The sequence below is a fragment of the Anopheles arabiensis genome, chromosome 3 (assembly GCF_016920715.1).
Source record: "Anopheles arabiensis isolate DONGOLA chromosome 3, AaraD3, whole genome shotgun sequence".
NCBI classification, from domain to species: domain Eukaryota; kingdom Metazoa; phylum Arthropoda; class Insecta; order Diptera; family Culicidae; genus Anopheles; species Anopheles arabiensis.
In genome coordinates, this window is record NC_053518.1 from 28,518,999 (window position 1) to 28,539,711 (window position 20,713).

A 20,713-nucleotide genomic window follows, 5' to 3' on the forward strand; every position below is an offset into this window, starting at 1 on the left:
GTGATACCGTCCCGAGGATACACGATTCAAACACGCCAAGAAGGCTTCTAGAGTCTGTAGACTGTATTCCAAGGACTGTATAGATCGTCATGAATAGGCACGATTCCACTCCACAATACGTCACCAGAACTCCTCCATCATCCCGTGGTTGTTGTCGTCAACTACAATTGGATCCTAACACGGGTTAAAGCTTCGGCATTCAAGTATTGCGGCTTCGTCAGTTTGCGTCCCCAGTCCCAGTTTTTTTTCTGTTTGTCACATCCACGGTTGTCCTTCCGATCATGTCGATGTCATCTGCGAAGCCCAGACTTTGGAGATACTGGTAAAGAGTTGCATACCAGAATTCAGTGTCAAACCCGCTCTTCACAAAACACCCTCCAGAGAAATGTTGAAGAGTAGTAGATGGGAGATTTTGCCGGAGTCGGAATCGGAATAACAATAGTCGGAGTCGGATCGGAGTCGTGGGTGCGCTCCATACAGCACATCACTATTCTGGAGTTTGTGACGCCCATAGTAAGCACGGCTTTTCTGAACTATGCATCTTCTAGTTTCTCTGCTGATTTCGTTATTGATCGATGAACAATTTCACTAACATCTTCAGGGATATAGGCTGTTACAACGCTCAACGCAGAGGTTCTTATTCGTAAGGTATCTTGTGTTTATGGAATTGCCGTGCACTAGAAGCATAGCGCACTTTGATACTTTGAGGCCTCTTTTGCCATAAAAATTAAAAAATGTAACTTCGCATATCTTCGTAAGGATCTTGATGCAGTTTTCTTTCATGTTTCACTTGAAATGTCTTGCCAGCACACACCGTTGACATATTTTAAAAGATTTTCATACCATTTTTTTTATTTTAATTTCCTTTGTTTTATAGATATCTTGTTTCCTGCGTAACGTTTTGTTCCTCCGTGTTACTGTAGGCTCGGCTGCGGCCCTTTCACTCCGCGCTTACAATGGGCTTGGCTCTTTTTCACTTAAGCAGCTCTGCTTCAAGCACATAAAAGCAGCGGCCGCATCAACAACTGGTAGGATGGTGGACCCTCGATATAGTGGTTCATAGTACTCGTACCGTAAATTTGCTGTGTGCCTGTGTAAGTAGTTTTGTGGGGATTTTTGCATAATAACTTTGCCCCCCCCCTTTTTGACCTGGAATAATGGTTTGTTTTGCTACTACTTACAAATTTCTTCGAACCTCACTAGACTACTCTGTTGACATATGTACATCGTACATTAATGGTATTTACACAAAACCTCCCCTGCTATCGGCACTACATTATTCCTACTTCAGGCGTCGATTTTAACGCATTGCTTCCATGCTAATGGGGCTCTTTCTAAGTCGTTGCCTCCGATTTAGCGCTCAATGCGATCGCTCTCTCTCTCTCTCTCTCTCTCTCTCTCTCTCTCTCTCTCTCGCTACAGTAGAGCGCGATCTGATGGATCTTAAATTAAATTAGCTTCGATTATGTTCAAACGGTATATAAATACGATGCCCTTATATTCGATCGTTTGTGTTTTGTTTGCCGTTGGATAGAACGATAATAGAATAGTGAAAGAAAAGTGTGCTCAAACGTAACATGCGCGGTTGAATCTTTGGAAATACGGACAACCGTACAAGTAAATCAGAAACGATTCGATATACAGCACAAAACAATAACGCAATAGCGATTCGTTCAGCGCGAAAACGGCGTTACGCGAAAAAAATGGAAGAAAAGAATGTGCAACCAATAACATATGATACCGAAGTAACAAAAGCGAATGCTGCATTCTATTCCAATGATGTTTCCTTGACCGAAACAGTGATTTCAAAGTCAGAACCACCATCAGCAGAACGTTAAAAATGGGAAACAAAAGAGCAACAAAAGGAAAAGGAAAATTGTAATTAACACAGGCTCAAAGCTTAAGGACAAACCGACTTCCTCTCTCGAGTCCTCGGCATCCCCCCAACCCCTTTCAGTGTGACACAGCCGTCTCCACGATACTGTTTTTGATAATCTCACACAAATTCTCGCTTGGTTCTAGTGCCGCAGAGGAGAGCGAACCGACGGAGGAAGCAACGAGCAGGTTGGTCGTACTGGACGATACCACTGCTGCTGCCGCCGGGACGTCGTCTGCAGTGTACGCAGAAACGAAGGGAACCTCCTCATCGGCGGAACCATTTTGCAGTATCCGCTTGTGGGAAGAACTGCATTCCTCTCCAATGGTAGGGCAACGCGTCCGTTTCTGATGCAGCTGCTGCACGTCGGGAGATTTACTGATAGTGGTACCGTTTGTTAGCGTACCCGACCCGTAAAAGCTTCTCGGTGGTGGATCGCGATCTTTCGCTGATCTTGTCACACGAAGCCCACCACCACCACCACCTCCACGCAGGATCACGTCGTCACTGTCGTCGTCATCGCCGCCATCGTCCACGTCGTCATCTTCCTCGTAGCAGATTGCGCTCGCCGACGGTTCCGGTGGCGGATGTTGAAAGTCCCGCAGCTCGTCATCTTCCTCCGCCACGATCGAAGGTCGCACGATGCTGAGCGTATTCCGGCTGCTGGCCAGCAGATCGTTGATGGCCTCGAGCCGTTCCGCATTATCAGCCTGCGGTGTTTCTAGATCGATAAAGTCGCTCGACGGGCAGTTTAAGTTGCGTCCTTTCGGGCGATCACCATCATCATCACCATCGTCAACGATCTCGCACGTGTCGGTCCGGCTTGTGTCCGGATTGACGAGCGTCACCACATCGCCACTGGAATCGATTGTGCTGAGCGTGGTGGCATCGCTAATGACCGTCACGTTCGGATCACAGTGCTCGGAATCTGACCGAAACGATTGATCCAACGTCGCCTGTTCGCTGCAGGGAAGAAGGGTCGTCGAACCGGCAGCCGGCGTCTGGGACGCGCTACCGTTGACGGATTGTGGAGGCACTTGCGGCACCAAACCCTTCTCGGGCAGGCTGAGCGTAGGAGGCGCAGGCTCACCGTCGGGCCTTAGACTCTCGACGTACGACGTGCTGGCCGTCGGTCGGTCGTGACCCGTCGTAAGCATGTGTTGGCGTGACACGTCTGCCGTCGTGCTGCTCGGTACGTGGTGGTGTAAGGGCCCGAGTACCAGCGGATTATGCCGGTAAGGATCAATGTGAGTCGCCGCTGTACTTGCATCGGCTTGTGCTTGGAAGCTAGCGTAGCTGTCGGTGTAATACATGTTCGCGTGCAGTGCGGTGGACGACGACGACGGTTCGATGCTGCTGCCGCTGCTGCTACTGGTCGTGGCGGGAAGATGATGATGATGATGATGAAGAGGCATCCCTGCCGGGTGTGTACCGTCCCCTATCGTACCGCTCTCTATACCGCCGTAGTAATCTCGGTAAGGGCCGTAGTGCAGGCTGAGTGAGTCCGACGTCGCTGAGGGATAGTTTTGATGCATTCCATTATCTGCACCAAGGTGATTTGGGTACGGTGGTAAGGATTGATGTGACAGATGATGCTGCTGCGGCTGCTGCTGCTGAAGAACGCCTGCAGCGCTGTGGTGCATACCGTCCAGCAGAACCATCGGGAGATGCTGAGGCAGGATGCCCGGCACTTGATGGTTCGACCCCGTCCCATCGACCATATCCGGAACGGTCGACGCGGGCATGTCCGTCCCGTAGCCCACCACCATACTACTGGGCGGTAATCGTACCGGACCGTTGGACCAATTCTTTTCACCACCTATCACATAGCCACCGACACCACCACCCGCATTTGCATCACTCACACCACCACCACCGCCAGCAACGGAGCTACCACCAGCCGCTTCCATCACCGCTTTGCCCTCTCCTGCCCCTTCCATGCGCAGCTTCATGATCGTGTGCAAAAAGTGTGTCCGCACGCGCCCCGGATTAAACTCGACCCGGCCGGCCGTGTTCGCGCAACCCTCGTGCGTGCAGCCGCACGGAAAGTTGGGCCGATCGACCTGACACTTGATGCCGGCCAGGCTGCAGGCACACCGGTGCGGATCGCAGAAGCCCCGGCACGTGCAGCCGCACACCTCCCGCGAGGTCCGTATCTCCCGGCAGTCGTCCTTTTCCGACGGATCGATCTTGCGCACGCCGGCCGCCTTGAGCAGGGCGCGCCGCTGCCGCGTCGAGACCGGTTGCAGGAAGCCGTACGATTCGCTCTCCGCCTCCGAGCCGCTCTCGCTCGGCTCCTCCTCGCTGCTGGTGTCCTCGCTGGACGAGCTGCGCGGGTTGAGCTCCTGCAGCTGCTGCCGGTGCACCTTCCGCTGTTCGGCGGAATGTTCCGACAGCGTTAGACGGCTGAAAGGACGGAAAAAACACAAAAAGGGTATTTTAATAAAGGATTTGGTAAATGCTAATGCCAATACCAAGCTCTTACCGTGAGTGCACGTGCTGAAACTCCATGCCGAGCGTGCAGCCACCCTGGGACGGCACACAGCCAAAGCCTTGTATGCGAGGAAAGTAAAACACCGTCACCCCTTCAAAGGTGATGCCCTTCTTGGGCCGTTTCTGGCTGCTGGCGCCTTCCTCCGTCTCCCGCTGGCCAGCGTCCACCGGTGGTTCCGAGCGTCGCTTCAAACTGCTCTTAATTGGTGGTGGTCGCTGCAAGGGACTATTGTTGCTGCTACTACTACTACTGCTACTACTGTTGCTAGTGCTGCCACTGCTATTAACTGCCACACTGCGTGCCGGCTCCAACCCCAACCCGGAGTCGGATCCGTCGCTCGCCTCCTCCTCCTCTTCGCCATTCGTCGTGCCCTGTATTTGTTCGGCGGTCGTTTGGACCACCTCTGCTGCCGCTGCTGCTGCTGCTTCTACTGTTGCTGTTCGTTCGCTGCCACCCTCCCGCACGGCAGCGACCGCATCGACGTAATCGTCGATCAGCTGTATCGTTTCACCGTCGGCCGTTTCCGCCTCATCTAGCAGCGATGGAGACGACAACGACGACAGCCTAATAACATCCTCCACGGACGCAAACTTATCCAGCACGGTCGGGCTCGATCTTTCACACTCCCCAGCCGGCGTCACTTCATCTCCTGCCTCAACGATCGAACTACTTTCCGACGTTTCCAACTCCACCACCAAGGTAGCGCTGGTGGAACCGTTCAGCAAACCGCCAATCGGTCCTTGCTCCTGCTCCTCCTCTTCCGCCATCACTTTTTCATCAACCACTGTGCGCTCCACCACCGTCGCCGGCTCCTCATCGTCGTCATCCTCCGTTTCCGGCTCGTCCGCTTCCTGCTGCTCTTTGGGCTTCAGCGTGCTCACATCGACCAGCGTGAACTGGTCGGGCGAGATGCCAACACCACCGTCGTCGTCTGCGTCGCTGCCAACGCTCGTGCCGGATACGTTCACGACGTCCGCCCCGGGGCAGTCGTCCAGTGCGAGCGGATCGTACAGCGGATCGCCACCGTCCTCCACCACAGACAGCTCCTCGCTCACAATAATCGTTTCCTCCATCCTAGGAGCTTCGTTTGGACCCATCGTCGTGCTGGCGGCTGCTGTAGTGGATGCTGCTGTTGGTGTTGTTAACCTAAAACCAAGAGCAAACTTAACGTTAGTATACATTGGCGGGATTGATCTCATATTCCCCGACATCATCACACAATTGCTTACCCGAATATATTGGAACTGTTAGCATTTCTTTGCAAATAGGTAAGCAAGTCTTTTAACGGTTTTAGCATGCTGCGTTGCGGTTCGCCGTGCCCCTGACACCTGGGAAGAGCCTGGGGTACTGGTGGTAGCAGTGGTAGAAGTTCCAAAAGGATGTTCTTTTTACAGCCGTCGGCTTGCGGACAGTTTCAAAACGGCGCTTAATGGACGCTCTGCTTTGCGGAAGCTTTCCTTCGTACTGGTGCCGATGGTCTACCACACACTCGGTGCTGGTGCTGCTCGATCGCGATCGCAACCGGCGGCGGTAATCAGCAGCGTATTTGGGCGGTGGCGGTAGGCGTCGTCGCTCGTGCGGGGAAATGATAAAATAAATAATAGAAGCTTGGTGGCCACCGGTTGAAGCGGGAAGCATTTTTATGCCATGCTCCGCGGAATGTTCAACGACGCGTTTGAATCACGACACCGAAAAACCTTCTTGCGTTCTGGCCGTGCACTAAAAAAAACAATGTGTCACACAATTGCACTACTTTTTCTGTCTTTTTGAACAGCGAGTTTTAAAAGCAAGCACCACCACAAGATGCTCAATACGAATCACTTTGAGTTAGGGGCAAACAGTTCCGTCTATGGTTGATTTTACGCATTCACAGAAGCTGAAAATGATAAAGAAAGTAAAGCAAGTTAGAATCCTGATAGCAACAAACAATTTATTACAATCTGTTCTGTTTTATATTAAATTAAACACACACACACTCTCACACTCAAAGCAAAATCATCTTCTTTCGACCGTGCGCCCATGCAAGAAAAATCGCCCATTCATTTTCTCACTTTCACTATACACACATATGTATGCATGTTCGGCAGACAAACATCACGGATGGGCCATCACACACTCTGGGGGTCTGTGTTTCTCATCGGTTTCTCGTCTTCGTTGAGCTGGCATTTCTCCGCGTCTTATCATCTATGAGGCTGATATGTATATCCCCCCCCCCCTCAGCCGTTTCAAACGTACAGGCAGTAGTAGTACTAGAGGCAAATGGAGGACCATATACAATTTATGGAAAAACTTATTCAATAACGTTTAAAGACCAGTTTGTTCCAGGAACTGGATCTCCATAAGGCACAGACCTTGCAAATTCAAGCAGAAAGCATTAAAACTTTATGTTATGAGTTATGTGTGTGTGTGTGCACCTCGCCAACCGACACGTGCCTGTGATTGCTGATCGATATTCTTCATTAATACTTGCGTTGGGAGGTTTTCGATTCTCAAACTGGAGGCTTTAGAAAAGGAAGAACACACAACCCTTGTCCTTTCTGTTCGCCTCCTCAAGTCCTCCATATCACATTCCTCTTAGCAATTAGTAGTCTCCAAGGAATGGGTCCTTCCCTTTTCGACCACAGCACTATGGTCTGTGACCCTGCGGTAGTGTGTACCACTTCAGAACCAAATACATCAACACCCAACGTAGTTCAACATCCAGTTCAATTCCCGGCCCTTGCTGTTGCCTCGTTTTAAAAAAGATCTTCTCCGAGCCAACCAACAACAGAACCCGCTTTTCCCACATCGATCTTTGGCCTGTGTAGGTGTATTCGTTTTAGGAAACTCAACAACTAAAAAACCCAAGCCACCGAAGGTCAGGTCAGGCATCGCTCACCGGGCTCTCCAAATATCCGAGAGATGATCGATAGGCACCGCGCGCGTTGAATCCTCGCACTGCCCAGTGGTGGTTCGTAATACACCGTGACGTAGAGGACGGTCGTGCTGTTGTTGTTGTTGTTGCTGCTGCTGCTGCTAGTTGCTACTGCTGATGCTGCTGGTGTGCTCTCGTGCTGCTGGTGCTGCTGCTGCTGCTGCTGCAATGTCTGTTTCTCTGTTCCCTGACGTGCGGTACAACTACTACTGAATCGCGAACGTGCACACTGCACAGACGGGCGAGTTTTGGGTAGAGAGCGAGAGCTGCTGGCTAGCTGGTTGCTTCGCGACGTACGGCATACTTTGCAAATATTGAGAGACAAAAAGAGAGAGAGGGAGAGAGATTGTGTGTGGCGAATGAAATCCCCATTGCAAGCTCACCACCACACAGACACCCTTCTCTCTCCGCTATCTGCCCTAGATGTGTGTGGAGACCTCTAACGTTCATCAATCGTGCCTCCCTTCGTGGAAGCATTTTTACACATTCTCTCTCTCTCTCTCTCTCTCTCTCTCTCTCTCTCTCTCTCTCTCTCTCTTTCTCCCTCTCTTTCTCTCTGTGGTTGTTACGTGCTCTCCAAATTCGCTCGCCACAGAGAGCTCACGCACACACCGGCATGATGGGAAAGGCAATTGTGTTGGTCATAGTATTTTTTTTTTCTTCTCCTGTACTGACGATGATGAAACGTTGCCGTGTGTCGATCTCTGCCCTGTACCTTGGGGGAGGGTGGTGGTGGTTTACACACTCCCAAAGCCACCCCAACCCTTGTCGTGGGGGAGGGGGGATGGAGGATAAGTTTCGTTCGTATCGATTTGCTCTTTTGTTGGCCACATTTCGGGCCTAAAAGGGAAGGCAGCGGCTGCCACTGCTGCTGTTCGATCGCTCATCTAAACAACGCCGAGCGAACCAGCAAAGCTTCAGCGACAAGTGGCAAGTTTTTCACTAGGCTGGGGGGGGAATAGAAAGGGGTATAGATGGAATGGCGCTGCTGCAACACTCATACGTATCCTTCCCTAATCAAATGTGACGTGTGTGAGAGCGTACATACAGAGACGGGCTCCTAGCTACACCGGGGAGGTCGGATGGGGAAGCGGTATTATCCTTTTGCCATTACGCAAGCAGCAGAACACGAAGCGGTTCGCCGCTTCGGGGCAAACCCGAACGTGGCGGCCATGAGCTAATGAGTGAAAAAGGGAGAGAAAGAGAGCGAGCATGAACTGTGTTGTGGTGCCGTAAGGTAAACCGCAACATGCCCCTATATCTATTGAAGCCATTTGGTTGGTTAACCCTCCGGTTCGGGGCAGCAAAGATCATCTGTGGGGAAGGGGGGCCGCGGCCGGGTTCGCTCTGCTGGCTGACGAAGTTCCTTCGCACACTTCGGCACACGGCGGCCCTGGCACCAAAAGTCGTTCCCAGTTTTATGGCATTGATGATCCTGCCGGGGAACCTGCAGACTCTTGGCTTGGCCCGAGCGCGTGGTACAAGCGTTTTTATAGTACCTTCTAGACCTTTAGACTGGAATGTGGCAGCGAAGCTTTGTTCGCTGGTGGTTAAAACTGCATTAAATTGTTTCTAAAAGTTGCACTTCTTGTTTCCGTACCACCTTTCACACGCACACACACACATACAATTCGTTTAATGTACTAACATTATCCATAATTATCTCGACAAGGAGTAACAAACATGGAGTGATTTAAAGTAGTATTAGAATATCATAATATTTGAAAGTTCAAATTTATGAATAAACTAAATTAGTTAGCATTTAGTTAACTGATAAGTAAGGAAATTCCCCAATACACGCCATACTCGATATATGTTTTTTTTAGATTTGACAGAACCTTGTGCAAATTGTACTGATTTGACACATCAATTGTCAAATGCAAAATACATTCGCTGTTGGTAGGACTTTAAAAACCATTATTAAAAGTACAAAAATTGTAATCTTCACTTGAAATCAGATCCAATATTTAATTTAGTGACTAGAACCTACCACTCACCCTTCAAGCAAAATTACAAGAACATTTGCTATAATTTCACTGAAAACCTCAAAATTCCACTTCTAATTTTGTGAAAATTGTACTGATTTGGCACATCAATTGTCAAATGTAAAATACATTCACTTTTGGTACGATTTTAAAAACCATTTTAAAAGTACAAAAATCTTCAAATGAAATCAAATCAAATAATTAATTCAGTGGCCAGAACCTACCACACTCCAAGTAAAATTAAAAGACATTTACTATAATTTCACTGATAACCTCAAAATTCCACACACGCGAATATTCGAGCTACGTGGTTGCCTCCAAGAAATAAAACAAATGTAAAATTATACCGAACATGACATTATAATAATAATTAATCATTTTGTACGGTACGATAAAGTCTTTTATCAGAAAAAGAGGTCGTATTTCAAACCGTTATTGTAATTGCAATCTTCTTATACTGTATTTTGAATTAAAAGTTTAAAGATTAAAATATTAATAAAAGCAAGATGAAGAGGTAAAAAACTGTAAGTAAAATTATAATCTAGTTACTAGTTTCTTAAACGCGTAGAATTAAGCGAAATAATTATCCGTTGATCATTATATTCACTATCACATGTTATTTTGTCCATATTGATTCATTCATTTGTTGATTCCACTAAGAGTTTATTGTTATGATATGCCTATATTTTCCTATTTTTGTCAAAAATTAACGAATCGTTTAGTTTTCTTCTTACCATGAGTAGTAAACTTTTTTTTACGATTATTTTCAAAATTTTATATTCAAATATTTTTTTGTTCGCTTTGATAGCACTTTGATAAATTTAGGATGCATTTATAAAAAAATATGGAATTAAAACTAACACAAATTGCAAATTAACATAGATGTCGCCACCTCGGCGCTGCGACAATGCAAATTTAAAAAATTAAAAAAAAAATAACCCTTTTCCGTTTTTTTGTTCAAGATTGTAAAATTTCACATTCCAAGTAAGTATAGCATTACATCGTCTATTCCTATTTTACTATTAATATCTATCAGTACATTTTACAACATAAGTAAACCATACTTTGTGTAAGTTACTGTCAAACAAAATAAACAATAAAAACACGAAGCAAACAGACTAAAACAACATGAAACTGCCAGATGTAAAAATGCAAAACAGCTTTCGTAACTACTTAGTACTGCTTCCCTTGTAAACTCTCCGCTCGTTGGCTGCTGTTTGCTGATCTTTCATGAGCCATCTGCCAAACGTGTAAAACCCTTTCCTCCTCTCGCCTGCTTTTACACCACGTTCTGAGTAATGTTTCACTCTCTCGCCAGCTCATTACACGCGCTCTCGTTCTCTCCTTACAACACAGATTTTCCATCGACACAACAATTGTACTTTGTGGGGACTTTATATACGATCAGAACACAGTGTAGTGAAAAAAATAAAGTAATTGAACTGAACTTCCAAACTTCGTGTGTGGAGGCTTTCTCTGGTTTATTAAGTATTGACTTTCAGTTACATGCAACAGGCAGGCGTCGAGCCAAGCTATCGTCAATTTTTGGACAGCAACTTCCGTTGCGTACAAAAAAAGGGAGCCCTCCTCCCTTCCGACGACTGCCCGGAAGATTCCGGAAAGGGGTGAGGGTCACCCTACCTTCTAACGGTAATCAGAGAAAGAGGAAAGAGAGCGAGAGAGAGAGACAGCAGCGGATCAGATTTACACATGGAAAATCCGTAGGAAAACAGCCATCGCGCGCGCCGGCCGGGCTTCTCACATGTCGGCGGCGGCGGCGGCGGCTGCTGTCCCGAAAACGCGGCGGAAAAGAGAAAATAAAACAATCGACACCATTCTTTCTGCTGGCTGGGGCTGCTTTTGTCGAGAAAACTCGACACCGAAGGGCTTCATCAGCGAGAGAGAGAGAGAGAGAGAGAGAAAGAGAGCGAGGGACCATGGTGGGAAACGATGCTGGGACAGATAGAGGAGAAAAAAGAAAGAAAGCCAAAGCACACGAAGGGAAGGCGATGGACAGCAGCTTTGCTTAATCGACGTAAGATCGATCGACGGCAGTCTACCGTTTGAAGGGAGGTAAGAGGATCAAGAAGAAGTCAGTAAATTATTAAAATAAATGAAAAAGAAAGCTAGACGAATGAATATTCGCGATATGCAACCGAATTAGGTCATGATTTTCAATGTACAAATGTGTTTGAGCTTTCTTGAGATGCTCTCTAGCCCATTCTGCCACAAATTCTGAAGAAAATGATGGATATAAATCTGTACTTCTCTTGCCATTTCCGTTTGACTTCTTCCATTTTAGCATCCTACAATGAACTGGAGAGCTTTCTAAGTCAAGCAAAGCTTTAGTTTAAAGCTTTCCGATTCTTCTCGCTTAAAAAGCGCCGCAAAACAGGTTCGGAAACAAGTTTTCCGGTGGCAGCAAACGTTTCCAATCCCCTCCATGATTATGAACACATTGAGTACCCACAGAGAGAAAGGGCAAAGACAGTATCGTGTTGCTGCTTTATGGGGCATGAGTTTATCGCAGCAGCACGAAATGAAATACTCTACCCACTCGGACTCTAGAGTCGTGAGGTGCTCTCCAGAGCGCACCCTCGACTCCGATCCGACTCCGACTATTATTAGTTAGATCCAGCAAAATGGAACCACTAGATCCGCCCGGAGTCGGCCGGAGCCGTTTGGAGTCGGCCGGAGTCGTTCGGCGTCGTTCGAAGCCGCCTGGAGTCGTCCGGAGCCGCCTGAAGTCGTCCGGAGTCATCCGGAGTCGTCCGGATCCGTTCGGAGTCGGAGTGCTTCAGTGTCGTCCAGAGTTGGTCGGAGTCGTCCGGAGTTGGTCGGAGTCATTCGGAGTTGATCGGAGTCGTCCGGAGTCGTTCGGAGTCGGAGTCGTCCGGAGTCGGCCGGAGGAACTTCGGACGAATCCGACTGCAGACGTCTCCGGATGACTCCGGACGACTCCGGATAACTCCGACTCCCAATAACTCCGGACGACTCCGGACAGCTCGGAACGACTCCGGACGACTCCGGACAGCTCGGAACGACTCCGGACGACTCAGACTCCAAATGATTCCAAGCAACTCCGGACGACTACAAACGACTACGGACGACTCCGCGCGACTCCGAACAACTCTGGATAATGCAAGGCGGACATACCTTCCGGAGTCAATTCCGAATTTATCGGAGTCGGATCGGAGTCGACTCCGGATTTTTGCTAACCTTACCCATCACTACTCTAGAGCTTTCCCTTGCGACGTCGTGATGCGACGATGTGAAGAGAATGCGCCGTTTTTATCGCTTTTAATGCGACACACCAGGCATTTGCGGGTGAATGCGAGAAACAATATTGCAGTGTTTGATTGATTTTCTAGCAGCCCACGTGATGATCATGCGGGCGACAACATAACCAACCAATTCAGAAGAAATGTGTTGAATTATGGGTTATAGTGCTTGTTGAAAGCATATATAGAAAAGGGTTACAATTTATAGAAAACTCTTTTATCCGATCGCTATGTTATGTTATTTTCGCAAAACAATGATCGAATAAGATTGAATTTCTCTCGAAAGAAATGGCATGATCGTGTAATAAAACAGTCACCAGTGCGCAGTGCAGCGCAGTACCATCCTTTCACCTTTAAACCATAGCTTGAGAAACGAGTTCCTCCGCAAAAAGGCCTCGACTTTTGTGTGTTGTGGCGGTAGTACAAGAGAAAGGAAATAAGCGAAGCTAAAGTTCACTAGAATTACAAAAAAAAAATGCCATCAAAGTTTTATTACTTTTACGGTCTACGGATACTTAAACACATTTATGCAAAACAAAACAAAAAAAAGGGTACAATTCTTCTCATTCTAGTACGGGCGTACTCTAGCTCTCGCCTTCTCGGTTGTACTGCCCCATACGTGTCAGTGTTCTATTTTTACACCAATAATTATGTCCTTTTGCTCACTCTTTACGTGCTCTGGGTGACGTGCGCTTTGTATGCGGTGTGTCTGCTCCTCCAATGAAGTATTAAAAAAGAAATTAAAACAACGCAGCAAGTGACACTTCGCAGGCGGCCGCGTTGCCCTGCTGTGCCAAAGACTCCACTCAGCATGAACACTGTGCAAGAGGATGTGTGTCTGTGTGTGTGCGTTGGTGTGTGGTAAGTGATTTTTTGTCCTGCTAACATGCCAGAAAATCCTGCCACGCGGGGGAGAGCGACATGTTCCACCCCCACCCCACGTGTTTTAGCTTCGATGGAGCCGCACGGTCAATCATCGGGTGTCGAATTCAGCACCCATCGAGAGCGAGCGAGAAGCGCCCCTTGAGAGTGTCCAACACGTACGCACACACACACGCACATACCGTGAGAGGTTTGTGTGTGTGTGTGGGCGTTTCCATGGCTGCTAGGATCGGCTGTTGGGGCACACCGGATGGTGATGATGAGCATTGTGGGAGAGCATCATTCTCCACATGCACGCACGTACGCAAGCAACACATACACACAGAGACGGGGGCGTACGTGTTGATGTGAGTGCGCATGAGATGGCGCGATGACGACTGTGCGTGACAAACACACAGTGCGGAGCGCTGACGAAAGAAAACTGTTTGCAGCTAGCACTCCCGATGAAGTCACCGTTATTTGTCCTCTTGCAGTCTCGGCACACGTCGCTGCAACAGCAGTTTCAAACTGCACTGAACTTCGGACTTTTAGTTTAGGTTGAAGTCACAGAAAGACAAAAAATAAAAATATTGTTTTTCGTCTATAAAATATGGTAATAAAGGGGTTTCCAATTGAGTTCAAGATGAAGCGCCTTTGATCATGTATTTTTCATAAATTCATGTACTGTAGGCGCTAAACAGGATTCCCGAGTCAAATTCCAATGCCAACAGCATATTACACTGCTTGCAAAATGTTTTTCATCAGCTGTCAAATGCTGTATTTGCATCACAAGAATTGTTTGGTTTATGCACATGATTTTCAACACACTGAATGTGTTGTGTTGAAAATCATGTGGAACAACTGTAATTTTATTATGATGCAAATACAATAGATGACAGCTGTCGAAAAACACCCTGCATGCGGTGAATACAGGATTATCCGCGTAAATTTCCGATGTCAACAACATTTTCAAGCCCCTGCCGCACAGGAGGATGTTCTGCGCGGTGCCTATTTGTAAATCAAAACTTTTTTGTGGTTTTTTTCACGCCCCGTCCATTTTAGAAACAAATAACTTAAAGGCACGTTTCAGGATACTAAGAACAAGAGCACTTCTACATATCGGGTCAAGATCGATACATTTGGGAGCCAATGACCCAACTGTTATAAATGTGTTATAAACTTTGTTTATTATGTTATTGTGACAGTTCAATTGCGATTGGTTTTGTTCCTCGATATTTATTTTATTTTTATAAACATACAGCAATTTCGAAGTCATTTTCGAATGTGCACATAATTATGCACCGCAACCAAGATGTTTTTCGACAGCTTTTAAATGGTGTATTAGCTTCATAATAAAATTTCACTTTTTATACATGATTTTCAACACATCACAAAGAACTGTCAAAGCTCAATCCAGCTTGAGGCGTGTTGAAAACCATGCTGAAGAAATAAAAAATTATTATGATGGAAATGAAGTATAAGATTAATGTAGATCAACATGCTGCACGCGGTGAATAACAACGTTTACGTTTGAAATTGACTTGAATAACCCTGTAATGATGTTATGTAGGCTTACGATAGACTGGGTGACATTAATTAATTAATAAAAATAATAATGATAATAATGATCATAATAATAATATTAATAATAATAATAATTATTATTATTATTAATAATATTAATAATAAAAATAAAAATAATAATAATAATAATAATAATAATAATAATATTAATAATAATGATAAAAATAATAATAATAGTGATAATAATAATAAAAATAGTACATTTTACATAGTTTTACATAGTTTTACATGTTTTTCTTAGCTGAACTGAACTGAATCAGATGTAGAGTATATAACCTTTTAAATGAAATTTAGCAACAATATCATTTCAAACACTGTTGAAACAAAAATTGTGGATTGATCTGCTTATGTATCATCAAAACAGTTACACAGGAAGGTTTCCGATCGTATAGAATCTCGACACCAGAACCAACACACACGAACGTCAAACAAGCAAACAAAACACACTTTTTTAGCTCATTAGTTGCCCAACACTGACCTCAATACTATCTACCATTTTCTCTCTTGCTCACACACATTTTTTTCTCTCACGCTCTTCGTAGATTCAATGAGAATGAGCTGTTATTCCCATACAATTCGACACTGTAGTCAAATCGTGTGCGGCACTGTATTTGATTACAATCATTCGTTTTTGTTTCCTCCTTACAACATTCCTACCGCGTACAATCAACAGGAAACTACCCCTTTTATATGATTACTACCAACACAACTCTCACAAAAATACACCGTACGTTGGATCTACAATACAATCAGTGAAACTCTCAAACACCATGAACCAAAATGATGATAGAGCCGAAGCGATAGAGAGAGAGAGAGAAAAAAGGAGAGAGCAAAAGGAAGGTTAGTGGAATTCGCTGGTCACCCTTTTTATATTGACTTCTATTTCATTTACTCTCTCTGGCTATCGCTGCCTTTTTGCATACTTTTCACAATACTCGCATAGAAGTTTAACGGCGAAAAAAAAAAACTAGACGCTGAAGAAAGCGCGCATTTTTCACTCTTCCGGTGCGCTGTGTTGTGCTTCGCTGCGTTTTATCCTGACCCAGACGATGAGTCAGCCGCGATCAGACGTAAGCGTAAGACGATCTTTCACATCCGATCGCAGCACAGTATGGTTGCATATGGGTTATAGATGGAGAGGGCAACAAGTAAAGAGCAATCCGATATAATTCAGTATAGAACAATCTATTCCTATAGGCAAAAGGACATTCTAAGATACTTCTTTCTAATTGCAATCAAAACATTGAATCTGATGAAGAGCAATTGCTCTAAATGAAGATCATGAATAGACGATCGAAGAGAGAATTGCTGGGAACAGTTCTTTGAAGGAATAAAAAAAAAAAAACAAATATAAAGACGATTGTGACAGCCTGCATTACTCATCCCATTTCAGACATTGGTACCAGCATTGCCAGCATAAAACGGACCAGATTTTTTGTACGGAGCAACGGCACAACGAGAGAACACAATAATCTATTTTCAAGATCTCAATCAATTGGGGAATGTGTAATCCGAAAAAGTTCATCAACAACAGTATAATGTTAGCGAAGAGAATAAATAAATTATTTTATAAAATCAATGACAACAAAACTCTTCTGAAAACATGTCGCATGTAACGTAAACTGTACAAATAAGGCAGTAATAAACAGTAAATCGTGTTGTTAAAAAAGATTAGCACCATTAATGAGAACATAACAGAACTCCCCAACTGTGCTATGTGTTGCCCAACATGGCGTCTTTATGGTGGTAAAGTAATCAAGACAAAATAAAAAACAGTGCACAAAAGCTTGAGAAAGGAAACGAAACAAACTAAGACGCCCAAGGATCGGTCGGGCAAGGCTAATAGTGGAGGAGTTTTCTTGCACACTTTGTGTCCCTCGTTCACCATCATTTGACCCTCGAGCATCCAATGATTCTGCTGGTCCATTAGCGTATTTTTCCATCCCTGTTTTCCGGCAGCCTCTTCTGTGTGGCATCATTGGTGGGGCGTATTTTTGTGATCGGCAGTGGGAGAGGGTATGCTTTTGCTGCGATTACTTTTTACGTTGGCGCAGAAAACTGGTTTGGATTAGTGCCAGCAGTAAAGAAAAAACTGGGGATCCATACATTCATTATTCTACCGTGGTGTCGTCTCTGTGACATAATCGTAACATGATGCATTTCTAAACGTATTTAGTGATTCACACAATTACGATTGCTGTGTATCATCTTCCCTGAACATCTCAAAGCCTAAACAGAGCAAAATTTAAATCCGGAGGCGGTGTTTGGGTGCTTTAAAATGCCACTTAATTCATGTTTAAAGCATGTTAAACTATCAACAAGCAAACAAACATGATAAAAAGAGCTTATTCAATTGTAAGTAGTTAAAAGCTCTTTATTCTTAAGCTTCTTGATCATTGTGTCTAAAATTCCATACGTATTTTTAAACAACGGACGTAATGAAATGTTCTAAAATGCGTCCATTTAATTGCAAGTTGATGTTTCAGTGTTTGTTTAATGCCTGAGTGCATAAGTTACTTTTTTGATTAGAAACATTGAACTTAAGAAGGCTTTTCGGAATAGCCAAAACGAGCTCTGTTCAAATTCCGTTTTGAGTTATTCATCATGCGCGCTCTTTTATCATTTTTAATTGAAATACTAACTGATTTGGACTACAATTTTCTTTTTGAAATACTTCTCGCTAGAGTATCCCTGTTTTAATCATGGGCGGTACGAGAGATACACGTACCGAATGGGATTCGATCCACTTAAGGCTTTGCAGGAACCGATTCGCTTGCCCATGGGTCACCGTACCGTCTCATGCGTGTTCACATTCGAATGCTATATCATTCGTGCTAATTAATCAATATCCTTCTTCAACGTAAGGTTGAAACATTTCGATACTAATAACATAATCAATTGATGCTAATAATTAGAATTAAAGTTGTTCTATGAGACTTATTTCAACACGTAAATGAAGTGTTCCAATCTTACCTAAGAGTTGGCAAGCATAGATTATTTTTGTAATCCACTTCAGAAGCAGTGTAGATAAATTTTTAATAGCCCAAATCGTGGTTTTATAAAGATGAAGCTATGAAAAATCCAAAGTGACAGAGCGAATTTTCAGTGGCTACAAACGCAATGAAAGGAAAGCAAATTTGAGACGTTCAGTACTTGCAAACCCGTTTAGAAATGCCAATTGTAGACGCACTGCATCCTGTACATGCCTTACATGATATGATGTTTATCTGGATCTTTCTTCCATAGTTCGAGGATTCATTATCTGGTTTCGTAGGATACAATTAAATCTATTTCGCCTGTAAGCAAAGCTGGTGTGATCGCGTAGTAAGTAAGAAGAGCAAATAAATTCCAGCACTGTTTGATTTACTGTAACTAGTGTTGTTTCAAGCAGTTCATTTTCAGATAAAATCGCTCCTTCTGAATTAACATACAAGGACTCTTTACACAAATGACTATCCTGTTGCGGGTAATCAATGAGTCACCGATAGCTAGCTGCCAAATAAAAGTAATAATAAGATCATACAAGAATTCCAAATACAACCTTCTGCGTGTCCTGAATATTACTAAACTATACTCATTCACCCTTGAGGAATGAATGCAGAAATCACAAAAAAAACTAATAAAGAAAATTGGTGATCGTATCATTTACTGACATAACTTTGAGAGAGTTGTAAGGTGTGACATGATCGTGTAAGAAGATCAGATCATTTTCCAACAACAGGGATGGGACTAAATAGAAGAATTAAGATGTCTGTATTAATCTAATCAAACCTCAAAAATCAATAAAAAGTCACTAAATTGAATAACTTAGCAATTATGGCTGGAATGCCTTTTAAATTGGTACGTGAAGCACATATTTTCCATAGCAAAAAATCGAACTTTTACTGAACTTTCGTTTTACGAGTCAGTCCACTAAAAGACTTATAGAACATGGCCACTATGAGATTAAATATGTTCACCTCATTTTCATATCCTTTCATACCTCATTGTTTATACCCTTTCTTATGAGATGACGTGCTTTTCAGGGACTTAGCCCTTTACATTCCTATCTCATAAAATGAAGCTCACATTTTCTCCAAATCCGTAATTTAAAGCTTGTAGCAGCATTGTGGAATGTAGTACAATATTACTTACTCGTTGACATATTGGTTTCCCATTTCAATATTCTTCAATATTGAAATGGTGATCTTTGCCTTTTACACTAGCTTCTAGTGAACTATCCTCCCTAATGAGTGCAGCGCTTTGCGTACTTACCGGAAATGGTGCTCAAGCAACAACCATTAGGATGGAATTTCATCTGCAATAAAAATAGGGTAAAATTAGAAAAAAATGTGAAAATACAGAACAAGCAACGGACCTACCTACAACAGCCTTCGTCGTAGTAAAATCGTAAAATCTCAACTGAAAACGATTCTTTCTGTCAGCAATGCTCCCACGGCGGTACGGTATTTTCTTAGGTTACTTTGATTGCTTAGTTTTTCTCCACCAAATCCCACACGGAAAGGGCAGAAGAGTTTTCGAATTCAGGTCTGGTACTACCCACGGGCTGGCCTACACTGACCAACAGCACTGGGTGGCCACTAGGCGGCCGGAAACTACCTTTCTCCCCAAAAGCACCGCACCACACGGCAGCACTCGTGCGCTCCCCCTCTCGTTGACGATGCGCTCGCTCGGAAGGAGTTCGGGAGCTGCACGGAACAACATCCTGTACCACTGGCACACGGATTGCACTGCGCCAATTCTTTCACATCCGTACACACACGCACACACTATGACGCACTCCTTATAATACTCCCGCTTCCTGTGTGATGTGCGTTCCGCAAAACGGAAGTCCTACGCACTACGGCGTATTTCACATTTTCCCGACGCGAAACCGAAACGCACACTGTTGGCGGTCGCAGGGAGCAAGAATTTCCCTCCCGTCCCACACACACGCACACACGCCCGTATATATTGCGATCGTCACCAGAACATCACCGAAACGGCCTTCGTTTATTTGTAGACGCGCGTTGCAGTGGGGTGGCCAAGGAGCGCGGTCGAGACGAGATGGAGCAGCAGAAATTCCGAAATCTTCACACGAAAAACATCATTTTTGCTCGTTTTATGGACATCAACTGAAAAATGCTCGATTATCCGGGGCGACGGATGCGCCGGACGTCACGAATTATCGGGCACGGGCGGGTGACGTTTCGCTTTCGTGACCCGCAGATCAAAAACCGGTTTTGTGAGCTCAACGTCAACGCACAAAATCGGTGCGATTTTCCCTCGCTGGTGATTGTCTTTGAAAGTCGTTGCGAATGTATGATGTATGAAAGTAATATGTGATATTTTTGCCGTTTGAACGTGGCCAAATGTTGTAAAAAGTCAAATGTTTTTTAAAAATTGGTGTGGACTGGGCAACGTATCAGTTTTCGACAGCGTACCTATTTTCGTCAGGGTAACTAAAAAGTGAAATTCTGCATAAATGCAATAAAAAAAAATGTCTGAAAACACAATTTTGAAGTGAAAGTATGCCTATTTGTTATTCATTCAACATTTCATTGTGTATTTGTCAAAATATCAAATAAATTGTGCAGAGCAAAACTATATTCGGCAGATTTGTTGTCAGATAACAGTTCGGCAGGTTTTGAGATTAAGCGAATCAGAACAGTAAACCAATGAAAGTGTAGTTTTCATGAAAGATTCTTTGGTTGTGTAATTTACTCTAGCCCGTTTGGA

The 20,713-nt window shown here is 44.7% G+C and overlaps 1 protein-coding gene across 3 annotated transcripts; it reads right to left on the reverse strand.

The window, feature by feature from the left end:
- Positions 1-822: 822 nt before the first annotated feature.
- On the reverse strand, positions 823-20,125 carry LOC120901035. 3 transcript variants are annotated; one of them, XM_040308738.1, is made up of 5 exons: positions 19,357-20,125; positions 19,250-19,292; positions 5,600-6,246; positions 4,362-5,516; positions 823-4,282 (listed from the first exon to the last, which is right to left on the reverse strand). In XM_040308738.1, the coding sequence occupies exons 3-5, from the start codon at positions 5,665-5,667 to the stop codon at positions 1,954-1,956; spliced, it is 3,552 nt and encodes a 1,183-aa protein (XP_040164672.1). In that variant the 5' UTR covers positions 5,668-6,246; positions 19,250-19,292; positions 19,357-20,125; the 3' UTR covers positions 823-1,953. The 3 variants fall into 3 exon arrangements, with proteins under 3 accessions (XP_040164672.1, XP_040164673.1, XP_040164674.1); XM_040308739.1 differs by having other exon boundaries at positions 19,353-20,125; XM_040308740.1 differs by lacking the exons at positions 19,250-19,292; positions 19,357-20,125 and adding an exon at positions 7,249-7,514.
- Positions 20,126-20,713: the final 588 nt, after the last annotated feature.

What these genes read in the sequence shown, in the direction of transcription:
- LOC120901035 (XM_040308738.1), bottom strand. Translation starts at nt 5,667, where the DNA reads ATGCTAAAACCGTTAAAAGACTTGCTTACCTATTTGCAAAGAAATGCT. An exon ending in AACAGTTCCAATATATTCGG is followed by an intron (nt 5,517 to 5,599) that starts GTAAGCAATTGT and finishes TCTTGGTTTTAG; the next exon opens with GTTAACAACACCAACAGCAG. An exon ending in TTTCAGCACGTGCACTCACG is followed by an intron (nt 4,283 to 4,361) that starts GTAAGAGCTTGG and finishes CCGTCCTTTCAG; the next exon opens with CCGTCTAACGCTGTCGGAAC.